The 18,471-nt window shown below is 54.7% G+C and overlaps 8 protein-coding genes across 8 annotated transcripts; 4 read left to right on the forward strand and 4 right to left on the reverse strand.

Moving 5' to 3' along the window:
* Positions 1-159: 159 nt before the first annotated feature.
* Positions 160-2,866, reverse strand: BO66DRAFT_390617 (serine/threonine-protein phosphatase 2B catalytic subunit). Its single transcript, XM_025647051.1, has 5 exons — positions 2,346-2,866; positions 1,935-2,266; positions 1,621-1,878; positions 656-1,566; positions 160-604 (listed from the first exon to the last, which is right to left on the reverse strand). The coding sequence occupies exons 1-5, from the start codon at positions 2,461-2,463 to the stop codon at positions 541-543; spliced, it is 1,683 nt and encodes a 560-aa protein (XP_025505592.1). The 5' UTR covers positions 2,464-2,866; the 3' UTR covers positions 160-540.
* Positions 2,867-3,267: 401 nt separating this feature from the next.
* On the forward strand, positions 3,268-4,496 carry BO66DRAFT_346532 (uncharacterized protein). The gene is made up of 2 exons (XM_025644583.1): positions 3,268-3,529; positions 3,586-4,496. Exons 1-2 carry the CDS (start codon positions 3,514-3,516, stop codon positions 4,116-4,118), a joined length of 549 nt encoding a protein of 182 aa, XP_025505593.1. The 5' UTR covers positions 3,268-3,513; the 3' UTR covers positions 4,119-4,496.
* Positions 4,497-4,783: 287 nt separating this feature from the next.
* On the forward strand, positions 4,784-6,002 carry BO66DRAFT_390619 (Voldacs domain-containing protein). The gene is made up of 2 exons (XM_025647052.1): positions 4,784-5,164; positions 5,266-6,002. The coding sequence occupies exons 1-2, from the start codon at positions 4,851-4,853 to the stop codon at positions 5,975-5,977; spliced, it is 1,026 nt and encodes a 341-aa protein (XP_025505594.1). The 5' UTR covers positions 4,784-4,850; the 3' UTR covers positions 5,978-6,002.
* A 19-nt stretch (positions 6,003-6,021) lies between these two features.
* BO66DRAFT_48538 (uncharacterized protein) lies at positions 6,022-8,964 on the reverse strand. The gene has a single exon (XM_025653332.1). It carries the CDS (start codon positions 8,873-8,875, stop codon positions 6,233-6,235), a length of 2,643 nt encoding a protein of 880 aa, XP_025505595.1. The 5' UTR covers positions 8,876-8,964; the 3' UTR covers positions 6,022-6,232.
* Positions 8,965-10,749: 1,785 nt separating this feature from the next.
* Positions 10,750-11,738, forward strand: BO66DRAFT_410222 (putative carbonyl reductase; the record flags this gene model as incomplete). The annotated part of the gene is made up of 3 exons (XM_025649228.1): positions 10,750-10,999; positions 11,055-11,438; positions 11,491-11,738. 3 exons carry the CDS (start codon positions 10,750-10,752, stop codon positions 11,736-11,738), a joined length of 882 nt encoding a protein of 293 aa, XP_025505596.1.
* Positions 11,739-12,161: 423 nt separating this feature from the next.
* BO66DRAFT_470214 (uncharacterized protein) lies at positions 12,162-12,773 on the reverse strand (the record flags this gene model as incomplete). Its single annotated transcript, XM_025652778.1, has 2 exons — positions 12,162-12,501; positions 12,610-12,773. The coding sequence occupies 2 exons, from the start codon at positions 12,771-12,773 to the stop codon at positions 12,162-12,164; spliced, it is 504 nt and encodes a 167-aa protein (XP_025505597.1).
* A 1,651-nt stretch (positions 12,774-14,424) lies between these two features.
* On the forward strand, positions 14,425-16,273 carry BO66DRAFT_48565 (uncharacterized protein). The gene is made up of 2 exons (XM_025653333.1): positions 14,425-14,899; positions 14,962-16,273. The coding sequence occupies exons 1-2, from the start codon at positions 14,780-14,782 to the stop codon at positions 16,003-16,005; spliced, it is 1,164 nt and encodes a 387-aa protein (XP_025505598.1). The 5' UTR covers positions 14,425-14,779; the 3' UTR covers positions 16,006-16,273.
* A 267-nt stretch (positions 16,274-16,540) lies between these two features.
* Positions 16,541-18,198, reverse strand: BO66DRAFT_410223 (putative clock controled protein (Ccg-8); the record flags this gene model as incomplete). Its single annotated transcript, XM_025649229.1, has 2 exons — positions 16,541-17,718; positions 17,874-18,198. The coding sequence occupies 2 exons, from the start codon at positions 18,196-18,198 to the stop codon at positions 16,541-16,543; spliced, it is 1,503 nt and encodes a 500-aa protein (XP_025505599.1).
* Positions 18,199-18,471: the final 273 nt, after the last annotated feature.

The following is an 18,471-nucleotide window of genomic DNA, read 5'->3' on the forward strand; positions in this document are numbered from 1 at the left end:
GAGGACGCCGGAGCAAGCAAGGTATCGGCGGATTGAAGTTGGTGGTTGGTCTTGGCGGGCCGGAGACCAGCCGGATAACTTCCACCACATGTAAGGTACCAGGCATGATTTCGGCGGTGTCTGTTCTCGTATTTCATTATCTAGGCATTTACGGTCCCATTCCTACGCTGGCCATACTACAATATTCAACAGCCGAAGGGCGGGGCTGGAAGATGAGGGCAGAATTCATAGTGTATCAGTTCATCAACTCATAGTTCAGACGTCACGGACGCCTGGAACCGCTTGTGTGCAGAAATTACATGATTTATCCCTCGTCCGCCAACTCCAGTCTTTGATACAGTGCTTGCCGCCAGTGCGATCAGCCATCTAATCCAAGGTGGTCGTCGCTGGACAAGATCACTCGCCCGTGGGGTTCGAAGCTGTGAGTTTCGTTCAATACAAGGGTGAAGCAGTTGCACGCCTAAAATTTCAAGGAAGGATATCTGTCCATGTGCCACGTTCGCCAACCCGGCAATTCTCGATTAAAATGTTGTCTGACGCTCATGCCTCCCGGGAAACGGCAGCAGGGTCTCGTTGCCGACGAGTCTTGCCCGAGCCAGCCGACCTAGATAAATTAGAACCTGCCGTTTGACCTTCGGAAGGGAGCAAAACTTACATGCTGATTCTGCGAGCCACCGTGGCCAGGCCGGCGTCGTTGTCGGCTTCATGCTGCGCCCGCTCGAGAGCAATGCGTCGGTCCTCTTCACTGCGTCGCATGACTTCCTCCTGAGAAGGAGGCAGGCGTTCGTTCTGCAAATCGACCTTGCGCGCATCTTCAAAGTTCGTGATGGCCTGCTTGATGCCCTCCGCACCCAACATCAAAGTACCCGCCGGCAGACGACCACCAGCCGCGGTCTTGAGCTCTGTGACCCGTTCAGATTCTTCACGCAGCACCTGGAACACACGCGACAGACGGCCGATGGCCAGAATCTTGTTCTTGATGGCACGGCGCTTGAATTCGCTGCTCTCCACATCCATCTGCGCCGCTGGCGGTGAAGAGGGCGCTGTAGGTGATACAGATGTAGGGGTCTCTTCTTCAAGCTCCTCCTTGGAGCAGGTGTTGAGGATTGCAATCAGCATATCCGTGATCTTCTCACCGACGAAAGGAAGGGACCAGGTGAAGACGTCCATGAAGTTCGGCAACCAGTACGGGTGGGGGGTGCAGTTGAACTGACGGATGTTCATGACGTTGTTCTCGTACTTCAACACAGCGGCTTTGTTGTTGTAGACATCCAGGTAGTTGGGAGCGCTGAAAATGGTCATGACACTGGGGAAGCCCGTTGTCCGGGTCTTGCGGTACATGCGATAGCCGGCATCTTGAGCTTCGTGCGCGCGAATGATGGAAAGAAGGTTGTTCTTTTCGAGGAAAGCGCAGGCCGCAGGATATGAGAAGAAGTACGAGCAGCCTCGCACGCTGTTGTGAATGAAGTAGTCTCCAGTCTTCTCTTGTCCGAATTCTTCCAGAGGATCGGCCCAGAGGATATCACACATCAGACCGTGAGTCGGAGGTTCTCTGAAACGGTCGATCTGAGCAGAGTGCATCAGCTAGCGCCTCACTACACAACCAGTAGAGATACGTACCGCCTTGATGTCCTCCAAAGAATGCAATTCAGGGCTCAAGCCACCGTGGATACACAAGAATTGCTTGTTCATGACCGCCGCCAGCGGCAGCGAGCAGAAAGATTCAATGCAGGCCTCGTAGATGCGCTCGCTGTACTTGTGCTTACACTCCAGCTTAAAGGTGAAGTAGTCCGTCAAATGTCTACATTCGTGATTACCCCGCAGTAACCACAGAGTGTTGGGGTACCAGATCTTCAAGGCCCACAGGTAGAGCACACACTATGGCGGAGGGTCAGACCGAAGCGGCTAGCAACGGTGGCAGAACGAATACTTACCTCGATACTGAAGTAACCTCGGTCGACATAGTCACCGAGGAAGAGATAGCGGGTCTCGGATGGATCGCCACCGACTTCGAAGAGCTTCATGAGATCGTAATATTGACCGTGGACATCACCGCACACGGTGATGGGCGCATCCATCTCCAGTAGGTTGGGCTCGGCTCTGAGCAGCTGCGTTCCAGCCTGTATGATCCATAACGCTTGGTCTTCCGTAAGACGACCTTCCCGGTAGAAGTGCTGTTTGAGAAATTGGAGGTTGGGCTTGGAGGGGTCTTCAGGAGACCAGAACTGATCGTCCGACGGGGTGTTCAACGCCGGCGCTTGCACCTCTAGGTGGTTGCCATGCAATCAGCGAGATTCTTTGTACAGAAAAGGACTCGAAATATTGAGGCGGGGAATGTGGCAAACCTTTGATGACTCGCTCGAGGGTGGACACCTGAGAGCCATCTTCCATGACATGTAATGTGAAGTCGATCTCCGGGACCGGCTTCTTCTCCGTCACCGCACGCGCGATGTTGCGATCCATGGTGAATAGGGATTCGAGGCACAAAGGAGGCTGAGACTTGGATCAGAATGAATCGCAAACACGTTGTGCCCCGGAGTATGAAGGAAGAGGAGGGGAAAAGGGGAAGGGCGACAGGCGCGGAGGCCAGTTGTTGGTGGTGGTGGTGGTAGTGGTGTTGGTGGGGGGTAAAGCGCGGGATGGGGGATTTCCCAGCCGAGACACTAGAGAAAGAGCAGAGCAAGAGGAAGAACTTGTGGCAAGATCGAGCTGCAGGGATGATCTCGGGGCGAAGAGAAACCAGTAAGGTGGAGAAGAGGAACCCGATAATAGGGTCGGGAAGGAGGAGTCGAAGAGGGGGGAGAGTTAGTGGGCAGTGGGCACTAAAGTAGAAGATTTTTAAGGATTTAACGATCTTATATCAGATGGGGGGGGGGGGAAGAAGTGGGAATTGAAGGCCGGGCCAATACAGACAGAGACACTGAGAGAATAATAGGAGAAAGAGGGTCACTTCAAGTCGGGGCTTGACTAGACAGAGAAACTGAGACAATAATACCACAGTGCCACACTCTTTGAATAACTAACTAGTTAGTTAACACCTTGTAGATAAGCAAGAGTGGCTATTATTGTAAGGGAAGGGAAGGAGGGAAGGCTGTCAGACGAGCTGAAACCGGGTTCTGCACTCTCGTGTGCTTCTCTTTTTAAGTTGATGGAGATGATAGATACTACTAGGTAGTAATCACATTAGCAACATTGGCATTAGTTACAGTAGGATAAATTGGATTGATTCCGCTGCAATTCGACGTCAGACCCAACAAACCGTATTGACGGGTAATAATCAGCCGCAGTCGGGGATTACCGAGGGGATTACCGCCTCGTGACGGTCCCTGTAATCTTCCCACTGCTCCATCAAGGCGGGGAACTCTCGGTCTCCAACTCCAATTACCCTGGACTGTAACTATAGTTCCCTTCATGCATCCGATATAACTACTCCTCTGGCATTCACTATAGAAGAACTCCTCACTGACAACACTGACCATACACACATACACACAAATCTCAGCAGTTACCAAAATGTACGAATCCTACCGTAAGTATCCCGTCCCCTCCTCCTCTCCTTCTCTCAGCATTCTGACCTCAACCCAGGCCCTCATCCCCTCCTAGCCCAAGTCCCCTTGACCGTCTCCCCGTTCATCAACCTCCCCACCACCGTCACCCTCCCCTACACCTACAAGTCGGTCCCATCCACCATCCCGCCCTCCGTCACCGTCGACCCCAGTAACCCGGACCTCAAACCCCGCTACGTAGTCTCCTCGAGCGGGGAGCACGCCGCCTCCCCGGAGGAGATCCTCGCCGCGTGCAACGCCCTGGAGCAGCACCTGAACAAAACCCGCCGCGACGCCGAGAAAGCCATCCGCGACTGGGAGGAGTCCATCGTGCAGCGCGACCTGGCGGAGAAGCGACGCGTGGCGCCCGGATGGCTGGACCGGGAGGAGAAACTACTGCGGCCGATGAACGCGGCCGCCGGGTCGGGGTCACCGGAGGGGGGAGCAGCCCAATCGAGCTTGCTGGACAGTCTGTCCGCTGCGGATCCGGGGGCGGCGACCTTGCCGTCGATGGTGCCGCGCGATGAGGGAGAGGAGCTGGATCGGGCGTTTGGGGGGTTGAATGTGAAATGAGCGGGGGCACATCTGCTGGGGCTTGTTAGGCCATGAGGAGCTTATGATGCTCATGCGACGAGGACTCTATCTCCTAGAAGATACGCGCTTCGAGTTGGCGCTGTCGGTGTGTCATAGGTGCTGCGCGCGCAAGACGGGCCATGCAGAGAGGGCCCCTTGCTGGACCGCGGCACGTCAGACGGCGAAGCCTCGCATCACCACGCCGTCGTGTCTGGAATTGAGGCTCCAGGTACACAGCGTGCCGCGCAGTCTGCATGAGCTGAAATAGATTGAAAGAATGACTAGATTTGTTCAGATATGGGACAGTGCAGGATTGCCATGTCATAGAAGGCATTGAGCGGAGTAGATACAGACAAACAATCCAAGCTACTATCAAGCTACGCATCCAATCCAGACCATCAAAATTGCAACCTTGTCGCACCTACTCCCAAGACCATCCTAAGCACTAACCAGTATCAAAAATAAAAGCCACCCAGCTACTAAATCTCGTAAAACCGCATCCAAAAAGTCCAGCTGCAGCTGAGGAGACGACCGGCGTCCCGAATCGGAGCTCCTCAGCTCCCGCCCGCGGTCCGCAGCTTACCTATAGGTAGTTACTGTGGTAAAGCTCCCCGCCGACCCAAACTCTCCATCACAATTTCTCTTCTTTCATCTCTTCCCCTCCCCTCCCCCCCAAATCCTCCCCAACCTCACATCCCCAACTCTCCGAACAAACGCGCCTTCAGTTTAAAAATGGAACCCCTAACCACCGCCCCCGACACAACAACCTTCATCCCCCTCGCCGAGCACCAATCCCGCACCCCAAGCTCCTTCCACACGGGCCCAGCCATCCTCTACCACCACCGCACAGGCTGCCACCTGGTTGTCCTCGAGCGCGACCTCCTCGCCAACCCGACCCTGCGCGCCTTGCAAGCCAGCAACCCGAATGGCGCTGACACCACCACCACCACCACCAGCGAAGAGATGGCGAATGCGAATGCGGATGCGGATACATCATCCCCCAAGGAACTAACGCTCTCCAACATCTCCGTCTGGGTTACATCCGAGTACGCTGCCCCCCAACCCTTCCCAACCCTTCCCAGCTATTCAACCTTACCCTCTCCCAGAAAGGAATCCCCTCAAAGTCAAAGCTAACCAAACCCCCCAGCAAATTCCTCCTCTACTCCCCCACCACAAACGCAGGGCTCTCAATCCCCTACCCCTCCATCTCGCTGCACGCCATCCAACGCCTGCGTCTCCCCACCTCCGCAACCAGCCAGGCCGCAGAAGAGGAACAGCAAGGCCTCTACATGCAGATCGCCACCCCGTCCACGGCGGGATTCTCGGCCGAGGACGACGAGGAGGAATGCACGATTTTGACGCTGGTGCCGCCTTCTTCACACGCCCCAGGACAGCAGCAACAAGCAGAGGAAAAGAGGGAAGACGGGCTTGGGGCGGAGACCGAAACGGAAACGCCGACGCAGGCGCTCTACGCTGCGGTTTCGGCGTGCTCGAATTTGCATCCCGATCCGGTGGAGCCGGGGGATGAGGAGGACGACGACGAGGATGAGGGGGAAGAAGGACAAGGTCACGGAGATAGTGCGTTGTTGCAGTCGGGGTTGATTGCGATGGGGAATGGAGCGGGTGGGTTGCCGCCGCCGATGGATGGGAGTTCCGGGTGGATCACGGCGGAGAATATGCACGAGTTTTTCGATGAGGATGGGAATTGGATCGGCGGCGGGCAGGAGCCTACGTTGTCTCTGGGCCCCGGGGCGGGGACGGTGAGGCAGAGGGAGGAGGACGGTGCGGAAGCGCAGCAGGATGGTGATATCAATGGGGAGGCGGAGAGTGAGGAGACCAAGTGGAGAAGAACGGATTAGTTGCACGATGCTCCAGAGTTCTATACAGATAGTTAAGTTATGAATTAATATCTAGATGGTAAGATTACAAGGCCCACTCCCCCATCTTGCGTTGGCTGTACTGCTCAGCTCGTATTACATAGTTATCCTACCTACTACTACTCGGACATTGGATATCAACAGAAACGCCCGCACGCTAAGCAAAACCGGAACCAAACCTCGAAACAACAACCGAACATGATTTTGAGTCACCAAGCAATGCATCAATTGGAGTGTCTACTCCTTCAAGAATCCGTCGCCGTCATACAAGCTGGCCGGGGTGGCAGCACCAATGCCCAAACCTACGGCCCGTCTCGTCGGAGTCTTCAGCTCTTGTTTGGATCGGTTGTTGCTCGACTTGGTCGGTGATCGATCACCAGGCCCTTGGCTTTTCGTCCTTTCGACACGCTTTGCAGCCGGCTCGTCGGGGAGTTCTGTTGCTTCCTTGACCAGAGATACTGTAGGTTTCGGCGGTGCTTTCAGCTCCAGCGGCCCATCTTCCCAGATAGAGACAATGCCCCCGGTTTGCATGATCGGAGACTTGGGATTACTTCCAGCTGGCGGAGGACGATGGTGAGGGCGGTGTTGTCGCAGGGATTGGGGTGGCTGTTGTTTTGCGATAGCTGGATGATTCATCTTCGGGGCGCCTGGCGGAGCTTGGCCGGCCGAATCTTGGTTCCGTGGCGATGCTGTTTGCTGGACATCAGTCTTCGGTCGCTGGGCTGACTCAGTGGGCTTCCGTGCCGGATCTTTGCGCATGTGAGGAGGACGAGAGGTGGTTCGTAGCGACAACTTTGCATTGTCCTCCAACGGCTGTGAAGGGCGGTAATTGTTGCGCATTTGCCGGCCCGGCTGATTGCGCGGGCCCTTGACGGCCGACCGACGCGGACTCCCTGGACTTGACATGTTCTCATATGTAGATGGCGAACTGGTATGGCTGGACATCATCCAAACAGGACTGTTCGCCTCGGGAGAGGGGGTGTTGAGCAGACTGGTCTCAATTTTCGGAATGGGCAGCGTAGTGACAATCTCCGGCAAAGAATTTTCCGCATTGATCATGCTCATCATGCTATCCGTCGAGTCGCCTCGAGTATGCTTTCGCCTCTTGGGTGTGCCTCTGCGTGAGGTTCGACGGTCTTCCGAGACATCGATCACGCGCAGGCGATCATTTTGCTGAGAATGTCGAGTACTGTTGCCCGCTGAGAGACTAGATACATTTGAGGGGAGCGACACATTGGATGCTGACAGGTCGGATACCTGAGAACGGCGAAAGTCGATTTCCCCAACGTCTTCTGGCTCCTCGGCAGTCGGAGAGAATACAGGTCCATTGAACGTGACGGGGGGATGGATCGAGATGCGGACGCAGTTTTGTCGCCGGTGGCCCTTTGGTAGACTGTTCCCGCTTCTCATCGCAGATGCCATGGGTTGCTTCACATGGCCGGCTAGGGATTGCGCAGAACTTTCCGGTGTGGCTGAACCAGTCAGTCTATTTCTAGGGGCACTTTGTGCGTTGGTGTTCGCGGCATTATGAGGTCCAGCGTAGAAAGGATCGTGGCTTCGTCGTTGTTCGGTTTGCGGCGGGATTCTCTGCATCTGGCTGAAGTGCGGCAGCAAGGCCGCATTGCGACCAGCGGCGTTGAGGATAGGCGTGCTTCCCAACTCCAACGGCTTGACGCTCATAGCCGAATCACGTCGAGAATGTCCCACGGAGACAGACTCACTGCGTCGTGGCGGCGGGCTGCTCCGTTCCATCGAGGTAGGGCTGCGGGCCGTCAAGCTGCGACGGGGTGAAGTACGACCTGATTCAATTCTCTGGCCCTCCCAAACAGCAGAAGATGTAGGAGGAAACACAAACGGCGCTGGTACAACTGAGATGGGCGTCACAAAGCTACGCCTGTCAAATTCCAGCCGTCCAACGTCATTGGCATCGAACGGCGTAAAAGTAGGGCAAGGCGGTAGTGCTGGCGAAGTGAAGTCGCTCTCGATATTGGTCGATGTCCGTCGGCTTTCGTCGAGTATGGAGCTGTCGGCTGTCTCCAAACTCAACGAGGAGAAACAAATAGAGTCATTCTTTGACAAACGGAAGCGATTTGGCGGGTAGGCACATGGTGGGGGGGGTACAGGCTGCTCTGGCATTGTCCCAGCCGTTTGAGCGGTGATGCTTCCGCCCCGGACTCGGGCAAAGGGGGGATTGATCCCTTCTGGGTTGTCCTCTAAAACCGGATACAGATTTCCAGAGCGTTCCCGCGAGTGGACCAAGGGCCACGCTCCGGAGATTGGACGCATAGTGATCTCGGCTCGCGGGTGTTCCTCTTCTCTCTCAGGTGTGTGCCTCGGTGTCGTCTCTGTGGGCAATTCAACCGCTCCATCAACAGCGGAGCTCGACAAGCGCTCGTTGATACAGGAAACCACCGGGGATGATGAATAGCGCTTTTCGGATCTTTCTGTCAGCGGCGAGAGAGAACTGAGGCGTGGCGGGCCTAGGAAGCCCTTCGACACTCGCGCAGAACGCGTAGACAAAGAACGGGACATCGGCCGACGCAAGTCGCGGCCCTTTTCATTTAGAGGGGATGATGACTCCGAGTCTCCTGGAGAAGTAGGCAGACTTTCCCGAGACGATAGCACTCCCCATTCAGATGGCTTCCCATACGGAAGTTGGCCATATTGTCTCAGCGCCGTGCCTTCTTCGCGGGAGAGTTCAGTCAACGTCTCAGCCTGGTAGTGCTGCAAGCCAAATTGACCGTGTTTGGCATTTGCCACCGCCAGGGACAAGCGGTCATGGCGTACTCTGACCCATATGACCGTCCCCACGACTGCAGCGACTATGAAAAGAACCGAACAGCTGACGGCTATCGCGATCACGGTAGTCAGTGGCGGCATGGCTGTTTCCTTCCTGCGATTTCCTGACTAGACCCGACCGACCCTGGTTTTCTGAGCGTTAAGAGCGCGTTCACCCATTCAAATTGCCGAAGCTGGTGTTGTTGGTCTGATTCTTCTCGTTTCGACGACTTTAGATCCAGTCAGGGCCGAAGATGAGGCTGGGAGGACGTTGAGCAGCGTTAAGCACCCGGCAAGACAAGGGACTGCAAGCCACGAACACGCCAACACAGAATGGAGGGACAAACAGGGAGCATGCTGGATAAGGAGCGGACAGAATCGGGAGGCAGGAAGGATTCGTTTGTTATGATCACCCCGATGAGGCAGAAGAATGTGTAGAGCATAACAGTCGGGAGCGTGAGGAATGTAGCAACGGTTGGTCTTTGTCCGTCCCAGACAAAACATGCGGGCTTAACAGAGCATGTTATTCGTAGAGCATGATTCAGCTATCTATTGTTTATTGAGATATTTCAACTGCTGCGTGAGTGAGGATGCATTGGGGAAATGGCAACTGCCGCCGTTCCGGGTACCTTGCTGCTAGTTGCACGATGGTTGCGTGCGTTAGTCAGTAAGCTTACTCAGTTAGCTCAGTAGTGTGTAGCATGCTATATGTCAGTCCATCTTCTTATTGACTTTGTACGAAGGTTCATTGATCTTGTTGGGATGAGCCCGGTAGGAATACAGTCCTCGTTGCGTATCCACTGCGGGGAAGTCATGGTTCGACTGTTTATGTGAGCTTCCCATTGCGATGTAAGACATCGGGAAAAGAGGGAAATGACACTCTGGTCTGTCTGAGCGAGTGACAAGTACAGGAATGAGCGGTATGTCTGGGTTTTGTCCACTTTATTCAGAGCATCCATCCACAGTTGTGGATGTTGTTGTTCGCGGCGGTTGACTTGACTTTCCTGATTCGGAAATCGGACCGCCGCAGGTGCCATGACTGTCGGGAAGCAGAGGGTGGAAGCGGAGAAACCTTTCTTCCCCGCCAACGGCTGGGGAATCGCTTCAACTATGGATCCTGGATGGAGCATCGATCGATGCACTTCGGACTCATACGCGCGCATTTGTACTATGTATGATTCTTTCATAAGACCACGGGTGAGCTCCGGCGGGTTCTATCAGTATCATTCGCCTCATTCAATGTGGAGTCCGCCGGAGCCGGTTTTCACCTACCTTCCGGCGGATTTTGTCTACTGAGCACAGTTGCATAGTAGCTTGGCTGTAAATCTGTTGTATACATGCCCCCACTTCGAGTTGACGGCGAGAATCCGCCAGAGCCGTCGCAATGGGGACTGGATGTCTCTTTCTTTCTGCTCGACAGGGTATGCTGCATGAGTTCCATGCACATCAGATGCTGTCATAGATGCCTGAGCTATCTGCTGGAGCGAAGCACAGTACTCCGGATATATTCACATTTGCGGCCAGATACTTGGGGTGCTTGCTGTCATGCAAGAAGCAACAGATACGACTCGCTTTCTAAATGTCCGTCCGACAATGTCATAGCGTCGGCTCCATCCCACCGTGATGATTAGTGCGTGGTCAAAGTGGATGCTGCACCTCGGTCCAACGAGCTATGAGCGGCGGAAACATTCGAAGTCTCAGAGGGCAACGACTCAGCCTGTCTTCAGCTGGATCGGCGGCTCCTGAGCGGGCTCGAGCTGTCCAGCTTCAATCAACTTGCGGCTGGTCGTGCTAATAGTCAGATGTATCTAAGCTCCGGTCTGAGCATATAAATCCACGTTCCCTCCCGGGATGCACCCCGGCTTTTATTCTCCATACCCTCGTGCTCTTCTCTCATTCATCCTCCATACCTCTATTTTCTATTCTCTCTCCTATCTCTTTCTAGACCTCTCTCTTTGCTTTTCAAAGTTACCAGAATGGCAGCCAACCCCGTCCAGAATGGACTCTTCGTCCACGAGAACACCACCCCTCCCGCACACCCCAGCCTAATGCAGATGTTCTCTCTCAAGGGCAAAACCGCCATCGTCACAGGTGCTACGGCCGGCATTGGATTCGCCGTGGCCAACGGTTTAGCCGAGGCCGGAGCCAACGTCGCCATCTGGTGGAATACCAACGAGAAGGCGGCGGAGAGCGCGGCGAAGATTGCCGAAAAATACGGTGTTCAGAGTAGGTTGACCCCTTAGTACCCTGGGCAGTCAATGCATAGGCTAACATCCACCAGCCAAGGCGTACAAGGTTGAAATCAACGACCCCCAAGCCGTGCAAGAAGCGGTCGACCAGGTGGTGAAGGACTTCAACGGCCGACTGGACGTCTTCATCGCCAATGCCGGGGTCGCCTGGGTGAAGGGCCCGATGGTCGATGCTCCATTGGAGCACTACGAGCACGTGGTGGGCGCCGACCTGAACGGCACCTTCTACTGTGCCCGGGCGGCCGCCAGCCACTGGCGCCGACAGAAGGAACAGGGCACGGATCTGTTCGGCAACCCGCTGGAGAACTTCTCGTACGGGAGCTTTGTGGCTACCGCGTCGATGAGCGGGCATATTGTCAACATCCCCCAGATGCAGGCGGCGTACAACGCAGCCAAAGCGGGGGTCATTCATCTTTGTAGGTGCCCTTCAGCATATTTTCCGGCCGGTGGATACTGACCAGCCTCCAGGCAAGTCTTTAGCTGTTGAATGGGTCCGGTTCGCTCGGGCCAACAGCGTTTCCCCGGGTTACATCGCGACGGAGCTGTCCAACTTCGTGCAGGACGACACCAAGAAGATCTGGCGGGACAAAATCCCCATGGGCCGGGAGGGTCTTCCGGAGGAGTTGAAGGGCGCCTACCTGTATCTGGCCTCGGATGCGTCCAGCTACACGACGGGGGCTGATCTTGTGGTGGACGGCGGGTACTGTGCTCCGTAGGCTTTTCAACACACACTCACGTGTATATATACCTCTTCCATTGCCATGTTTATACGGAGTTCTTTCGGGATATGGATTACATCCCCGCGAGAGTCCAGACAAATCAACTAGATTTCCATCAAGTGGGATTTCATCCCCCAAGGTTTCGTAAGAATCTCACCGCTCCAAAGAACCACCGAAGACACTGAACCACAAAGTACAGAGTACTCATCACACAACCGCCACGAAGCCATGCATAGTGGCTTGCATCCCCGCCTGCTGACGAAAGTTTGCCGCGCCACCCCTTTACTCCTACGGTAGACAAGTGATTGCGACTCATCCGATATGATTCACACCGCTTATTCTCACGCCAGGCTTCTGCCTCGATTCCACCTTCTCTTCAAGTCTATGTACAGTAACTTACGGAGCACGGAGTACGGAGATCTACTCAACGAATCCCTTCTCCCAAACCAACCCCACATAATACCGCACCACGCCCTCCACCAACCGCCCAAACCATTCCCCAAGAACCCCATCCCCAACCCCGGCGTCACTATCGCCATCGCCCTCACCCTCACCATCGCCAACAACCCGCTGCCGTCCGAGTTCCCCCTCCTCCCGCTCCCACGACGTAGACGGTCTCGTCCTCCGCTCGAACACATCAGCGTAGAGGAGGGCGGTCTGCGGATCGAAGTATTTGCTTAGCGGGGTGCTTGGATTTTCAGTATGAGCATTGTGCGGATCAGAGCTGGGGGGTTGGTCGGCGGTTGGGGATGGTGAGCTGCTGTAGTCTGTTAGTTCTTGTATACGACGGGGTGGATGCAGTAACAAGAGAATCCCCGGGAAACTCGAGAGGGAGGAGGGGGGTGGCAGTGGACATGACATGACAGACCCATCCTCGACTGCTGCGAGACGAGCGTAGCCATCTCGTCCGCTGTATCGGGCTCGGAGACGACGACGGTAGGTGCGGATGGGGCCTTGGAGGCGGTAGAGGCAGAAGATGAGGGAGAGGAGGAGGCTGATGGTTGGGAGGAGGGGGAAGGAGGTGGAGGGCATCTTGCTGCAGGATTGTATTGCAAGTGGTGGTGGTGGTGGTGTCGTTTAGGAGGTATGTTGGGTGGTTTTGAGATTCATGGTGTGGTGTAGATGGTGTCGTGGGGGAAATATCTCATCACTACGTACTACATACAGTTCTACTCTACTCTCGCGACACCAGGTTGAAGCTGAATGCAATTGCCGTGACAAAGGGGGTGGAGTAGGGCTGAAAGGGGGAGGGACAATGGCTTTGCGCTATGGGTTTGGGTGGTGGAACCCCCTCGGTGTTATTGGCATAGGGTGTTGTGAAGTATTAGGTCTAGAGGCACCCAGCTCCAGCTTCTCAATTGTCTAGACTGACGCACCAGACTCTGCGCATTGACAAAAGTCATCTAATTAAGAGCCCGAGGAAAGTACGGATCGCAGTGGGGGGGATACCACCGACAGGAAGGAATTAGTCGGCAGAGCTGGACTGTATATAAATCCACCGGCCCCTTGGAAGTAGCTACCCAGCTGGCTATACTGATACTGCAGTCCACAACACTCTGTTTCCTTCCTCTCTGTGAGTCGGACTGAACGACATATACTGTACATCTCACCCCGACCATATATCAACTATACCATAAGCTACTAGTATGTATATAACCCCTGTTCCCTACCCCAATACCCAGCCAAAAAAAAAAAAAAAAAAACCCTCTACCTACCCCCTCCCTCGCACATGCAAACCACAAACCAAAACCACAGTCCAAATCATCAATCAAGATCTTATCAATTCCCAAGCCCAGCCCCTAGCAAGTTACTCAGCTCAGTTAAGTTAACTGCTTACCTCACCCCCAACCTACCCCTAACTACCTAAGCTAAGCTAAGCTAGTAAGTGTAAGCAAGTGGTGCACCACCCGACCCCCCCAAAAACCCCAAAAGATAACCCAACATTCCTCAACCCAGTGACCCCGTCACATCCCCATCCCCCCAATCTATGAAATCATGTGCCCCCCGTTCCCCAGTACACCGACCACAGCGTGACTTCCCCCCCCCGAATCCAGCCGACAGCATCAACGTTCCAACAAGCTAAACAAGCTAAACAAGCTAAACAAGCTAGACAAGCAAGGAACCCCAATGACGATATCCTTCGCAGCTGAGAATGGAGGATGACACGACATTTGAATTCGACTGACACCGACACCGACACTGACTGACTGACTGACACTAACCTGGCTATAATGATGATGATGATGATAAGGAGTGAGAGGATGTAGATAATAATAGCTGAAGCTTGTCCTTGTCCTCCTTTCTTTCCACATTTCAAATTTTTGCATTCAGCATCTGGGATTGTCTGGTCTTGTCTTGTCTTGTCTTTTCTTTATTGACAATAAGAAGTTAACACATAAACTATACTATACCATACCGGCTATACCAACTCCGAATCAAGAATAAACCTCGATTCTATTCACATCCCATCCACATCCACAAACACAAAGAAAGAAACCCACCCACCCACAAACTAAAACCAACCCCCCCCAAAACACTCCCCAGAAACAATAGACCACGGCATCCACAATTGAAACGCGCCACGAACAAAGAACCCCCTCCCCCCCAATACAGTGACGGTGGACAGTGGACAATCAATCCTTTATTGTTGTTCGATACACATACACTAAAAAAACACCGCGAACCACAAACCACGGAAAAGGACGGTCAACTCGGATTGACCCTTACTCAGGATATGAGAAGTTGGCTTGAAGGAGGCAACAAACAGACAGAAAAGAACTCCGACTCGGACTCCAACTCGGCTTTAGCTTAGACTACACTACACTACCCTACCCTACACTACACTCACTACCTAGGCCTAGGGCAAGGATTCTCTACAGTATTCATATAATTCAACAACACCGCACTCGACAGTCCCAAAAACTTGGATTCGGGGAGTAGGGTTGTTTGTCGAGTATACTTCAATTGATACTTGTGGTATGACGTGAGTATATGCTCGAATTGTTTCTACAACCACAACCACAACCACAACCACCAAGATGCTCCCGCCAACCCCATCACCATCGCCTCCACCGGCGGCCATCATGTCCGGCGCGACGGCTATCTCACCAACATCAGCATCAGCAACAACATCCACACCAACAATAGAGGAAGAACTGGTAAATCCCCCCTAGCCCTTCCCCAATTCTCCCACCAATGCCCCCTCGCTAACACCACCCAGACAACCGCCCTCCACGAAGCCCTAACCTGCACCGGCTGCACCACCATCCTCCGCATCCCCAAATCCACCTTCCGCGCCGACACAGCATCCGGCCGGTACGATCCAGCCCGCACCGTCCCGTTCAATCCCGCACAAGCGGATCCCGATCTGGCGCCGCACGAGCTGCCTCCTGCCACTTCTTCAGACGACGATGAGATGGACCTTGAAGCCGATGATGCTGTCCACTCTGGTCCTCAAGCCCGCTGCCGGACCCAGGAATCCCCGAAATCACAGGTGGAGCAGCAGCATCGGTACATCAGCTACGCGGAGCTCACCCCGCCGTCCACGCCCCCCTCCTCGAGTTCCGTACAGGGGCATCTGTACGAAGCGCTGGTGGCGCGATATCTCCTCGAGGGAGAAGATGATACCTCGGACGACGGAAGTAACAGCGAGGATGTCGCGTTCGCGAAATACCGCGCGGACTACCATATCCATGTGCACTACACGCTGCGGCGGGGAACATTGAGCATCTGTCGGGATGGAAAGGATGTCTATGAGTTGAAGGGGTGGAAAGGGCGGTTGCATGCGGTGGATTCGGGTCTGATAGACTTGGAGGAGCTCGAGTCTGGCATGATGGACTGGCGCTATGGGATCATCAGGGAAAAGGGTGGCGGCGGGACAGTGGGAAAGGGAGAGGGAGGATACTACTCCTCCAATCCCTACCAGTCTTACTACCCAGCTCCAAGCCCGATGGCGGCTTTGCCTCGGACCCAGAAACTGGGCGGCTGGCCCGACGATGCAAACCAGCTCATGGCGTCGCAGGTGGCGCTATGGAGAAAACGGGGGCTGAATCGGCAGCGACGAGTCGAGGACGTCCGCATCAGGTGGGCTTTCATCATGGAGGAACGGAGACGGCAGCGACTGGCCGCTCTGGCGCAGGCACAACAACACAAAGCAACTAGCAGTGTCAAGGTGAGGCTGTATTGTTCGCAGGCCGGCGGGGATCGGAACCTCATACGGGAGATCGAGATGGATGGGAGGTCGTTTGGAGAGCTCATCACATGATCTCGATGAATGAGTGTCATGGTCTCAAAGGGAAGAGAAAGGGAAAACTTTTTCTGCTTCATACAACGGAATTGAGGATTATCAGAGCATCGCTAGCCACGCACACAAACCTCTTCCTGGGTCAAAACAAGAACACGAATAGTGAGTGACGGCGGAAATCCGACAGACCGACAACCCAAACGAATGCAAGTAGGTCGGTCTCTGTTTGCGAACAGCGCAATAATGCAGGTGCAATGAGCAAGTCAAATCATCGAGGGGGAAACGCCATACTTCATCCCGGAAAGGAAATCGCTATCATGTAAGGAAGGTCAGTCGCAGCGGCAATGACAGCCAACACATGCAAGAAGATCGACCATGACAAAAGGAACACGCAAACAACGAAGGTGATGGTCCGCTCGTCAGCGGACAATGACTGTTTCAAGTCGTCAATCTGAATCTGCAGACATACTGCCTCATATAGCATTGTCGATTGCAGGGTCGCCCAGGTTTTCACTGGGTACAGCCCGTTATCGACCTTTATCAATAGGTGGATCTTTCAGACCTTTTCCATGCCTGACATACTCACATCGTGAGGGGAAGACTCGTGAACAGGTCGCTTGATATCAGCCGGATAAGTCTCCTTCTGCTCCTCCGGCTGCTGCTTGACCTCCGCGGCATTCTTACTCTCGGGACGCTTTCGTCCCAGTCGTTGGCACCAGTGCTCTGCACTGACAAGGGTGTCATTAACAACGCCACTAACCTGGGCCATCATGTCAAGCCCCTCCTGAGCGAGGACCAAGATCCGATGAGCGCTGACCGTCGTGTCGGATGCAGCTGCCGCTGAATCGGGTGGTGGGTTGGAAGTCGAAGCGATCTGGAACCGATGGGGAAGGGAGGTGAGATGGCGCCGGACGAGGTTGCGGGCATTCTCCGGCAACGCTCCGCCAGCGTACTTGGAGACGATATCCACGACCCTCTTCAAGGTGGACAAAACATCCTCCTTAACAGCCTGTATCCGCTGTGACAGGAGATTTGCCTGTGAAGACCCATCCTGCTCACCCTGGCCGGACTGGCCCGAGTTATCCCACTCCTTCAGCGCGCCCTGCAGCGCCAGGATAGCCTTGCCCAACCGACCGTTCGCCCACCGTAGCCACGTTAAACAGTACTGCAGGCTACGCAGCGACTCCTCACTCATCGCCACCCCCAATCCAGACGTCGAGATCATTAACCGGCTCTGCCAAGTCGGATTCTGTCTCGAGGGGCTGTCCCGACCAATCTCATCATAGCTGGGGGATTTCTGATCATCGTACGGCGGGGGACCATCCACACCACCTTCCATATCACCATCCGCGGAGCCTTTTTCGACGTCCACATCAGCACCCGCCGATTGCTGTGGCACATCTTCACGGCCATTCACTTTGCGGCGTTTCGACCGCCCGGAGTTGGCCGACGACGACGCCCGACGCTGCAATGCCCAGCGCAGTCCGCTCTCGACACCGGTCTTTCGACCAACCGTCCCGACGGACTTGGCAACCGGCGACCCGATATTCCGCTCGATGAACTCAGCCCCCGACTTGAAGCGGGGAGAGTATGACTTGGAGTTCGCATAGGCCGAAACAGACCCGTTGATGGCCGAGGAGATGAGGGGGTGAGTGGACGTCAGGAGGGAGAGGAGGGGTTCCGGCTGGGCTTTTTGTTCGGATGGCTGCAAGGTTCGGGGCGATTGACCGTATTCTAGATTGCCAATATACAAGCCCATTATCAAAACTTATTCCACAGTATAACATAGCATAGAAGTAGGGACGGTGGTGCGAGCAAAATGCACAGCAGCAGACGCGGGAGGATGTGATGTCCTTATAATTGAGGAGAAGGGGAGTGGGGGTGTATACCGGTACGCAAGCCCTCCAAGGCTTGGGCGGCTTCGATATCATCCATGGACAGGACACTGGTGGCTCGACGCGAGCGATCCTCGGCCGCGGTAGTGTGATCGACATCCATCAGAGACGACGGGGGAGGAACATGGTGATGAAAAGAAGGATAAGGGGCGGGAGTAGGCGCCGTGTAAGAAGTCGTCGAGGTGGAGGAGACTAATAAAGGCGAAGGATGGGCTGACGTCGTGGTGGTGGTGGTGGTCGGCGTCGTGGCGTCTCGAACAGCAGAAATGGACGCCTTCGGACCAGGACCAGAGATGCCGTCGGTTGGACGGTGGTCCATGGCTGTCCTCCGACAACCAGAACGGGTAAATGAGTCGAGAAGCTGGAGGCGTGGAAAGTATGAGCCGGAGAATCGGTTAGGCTTAGGCGCGTTTGTTTGAGACTATCTGATTATTCGGAGAGAGAGGGGAGGGGCGAGAGAGGGGGGAGAAGTGAGGAAGTGGAGAGGGGCGGATAATAGGAAAGGCAGTTGAGAGAGGTTGGAGATCCCGAGCGAAGCTTGATTGAGCGTGAGAGTGAGCAGTTGATTGATTGATTGATTGACTGATTGATT

This window comes from Aspergillus aculeatinus (assembly GCF_003184765.1).
Source record: "Aspergillus aculeatinus CBS 121060 unplaced genomic scaffold BO66scaffold_15, whole genome shotgun sequence".
In the NCBI taxonomy this organism is placed as follows: Eukaryota; Fungi; Ascomycota; class Eurotiomycetes; order Eurotiales; family Aspergillaceae; genus Aspergillus; species Aspergillus aculeatinus.

What these genes read in the sequence shown, in the direction of transcription:
- BO66DRAFT_390617 (XM_025647051.1), bottom strand. Translation starts at nt 2,463, where the DNA reads ATGGATCGCAACATCGCGCGTGCGGTGACGGAGAAGAAGCCGGTCCCG. An exon ending in CCTCGAGCGAGTCATCAAAG is followed by an intron (nt 2,267 to 2,345) that starts GTTTGCCACATT and finishes GCAACCACCTAG; the next exon opens with AGGTGCAAGCGCCGGCGTTG. An exon ending in GTGGCTCGCAGAATCAGCAT is followed by an intron (nt 605 to 655) that starts GTAAGTTTTGCT and finishes TAATTTATCTAG; the next exon opens with GTCGGCTGGCTCGGGCAAGA.
- BO66DRAFT_390619 (XM_025647052.1), top strand. Translation starts at nt 4,851, where the DNA reads ATGGAACCCCTAACCACCGCCCCCGACACAACAACCTTCATCCCCCTC. An exon ending in TCCGTCTGGGTTACATCCGA is followed by an intron (nt 5,165 to 5,265) that starts GTACGCTGCCCC and finishes CAAACCCCCCAG; the next exon opens with CAAATTCCTCCTCTACTCCC.
- BO66DRAFT_48538 (XM_025653332.1), bottom strand. Translation starts at nt 8,875, where the DNA reads ATGCCGCCACTGACTACCGTGATCGCGATAGCCGTCAGCTGTTCGGTT.
- BO66DRAFT_48565 (XM_025653333.1), top strand. Translation starts at nt 14,780, where the DNA reads ATGCTCCCGCCAACCCCATCACCATCGCCTCCACCGGCGGCCATCATG. An exon ending in CAACAATAGAGGAAGAACTG is followed by an intron (nt 14,900 to 14,961) that starts GTAAATCCCCCC and finishes AACACCACCCAG; the next exon opens with ACAACCGCCCTCCACGAAGC.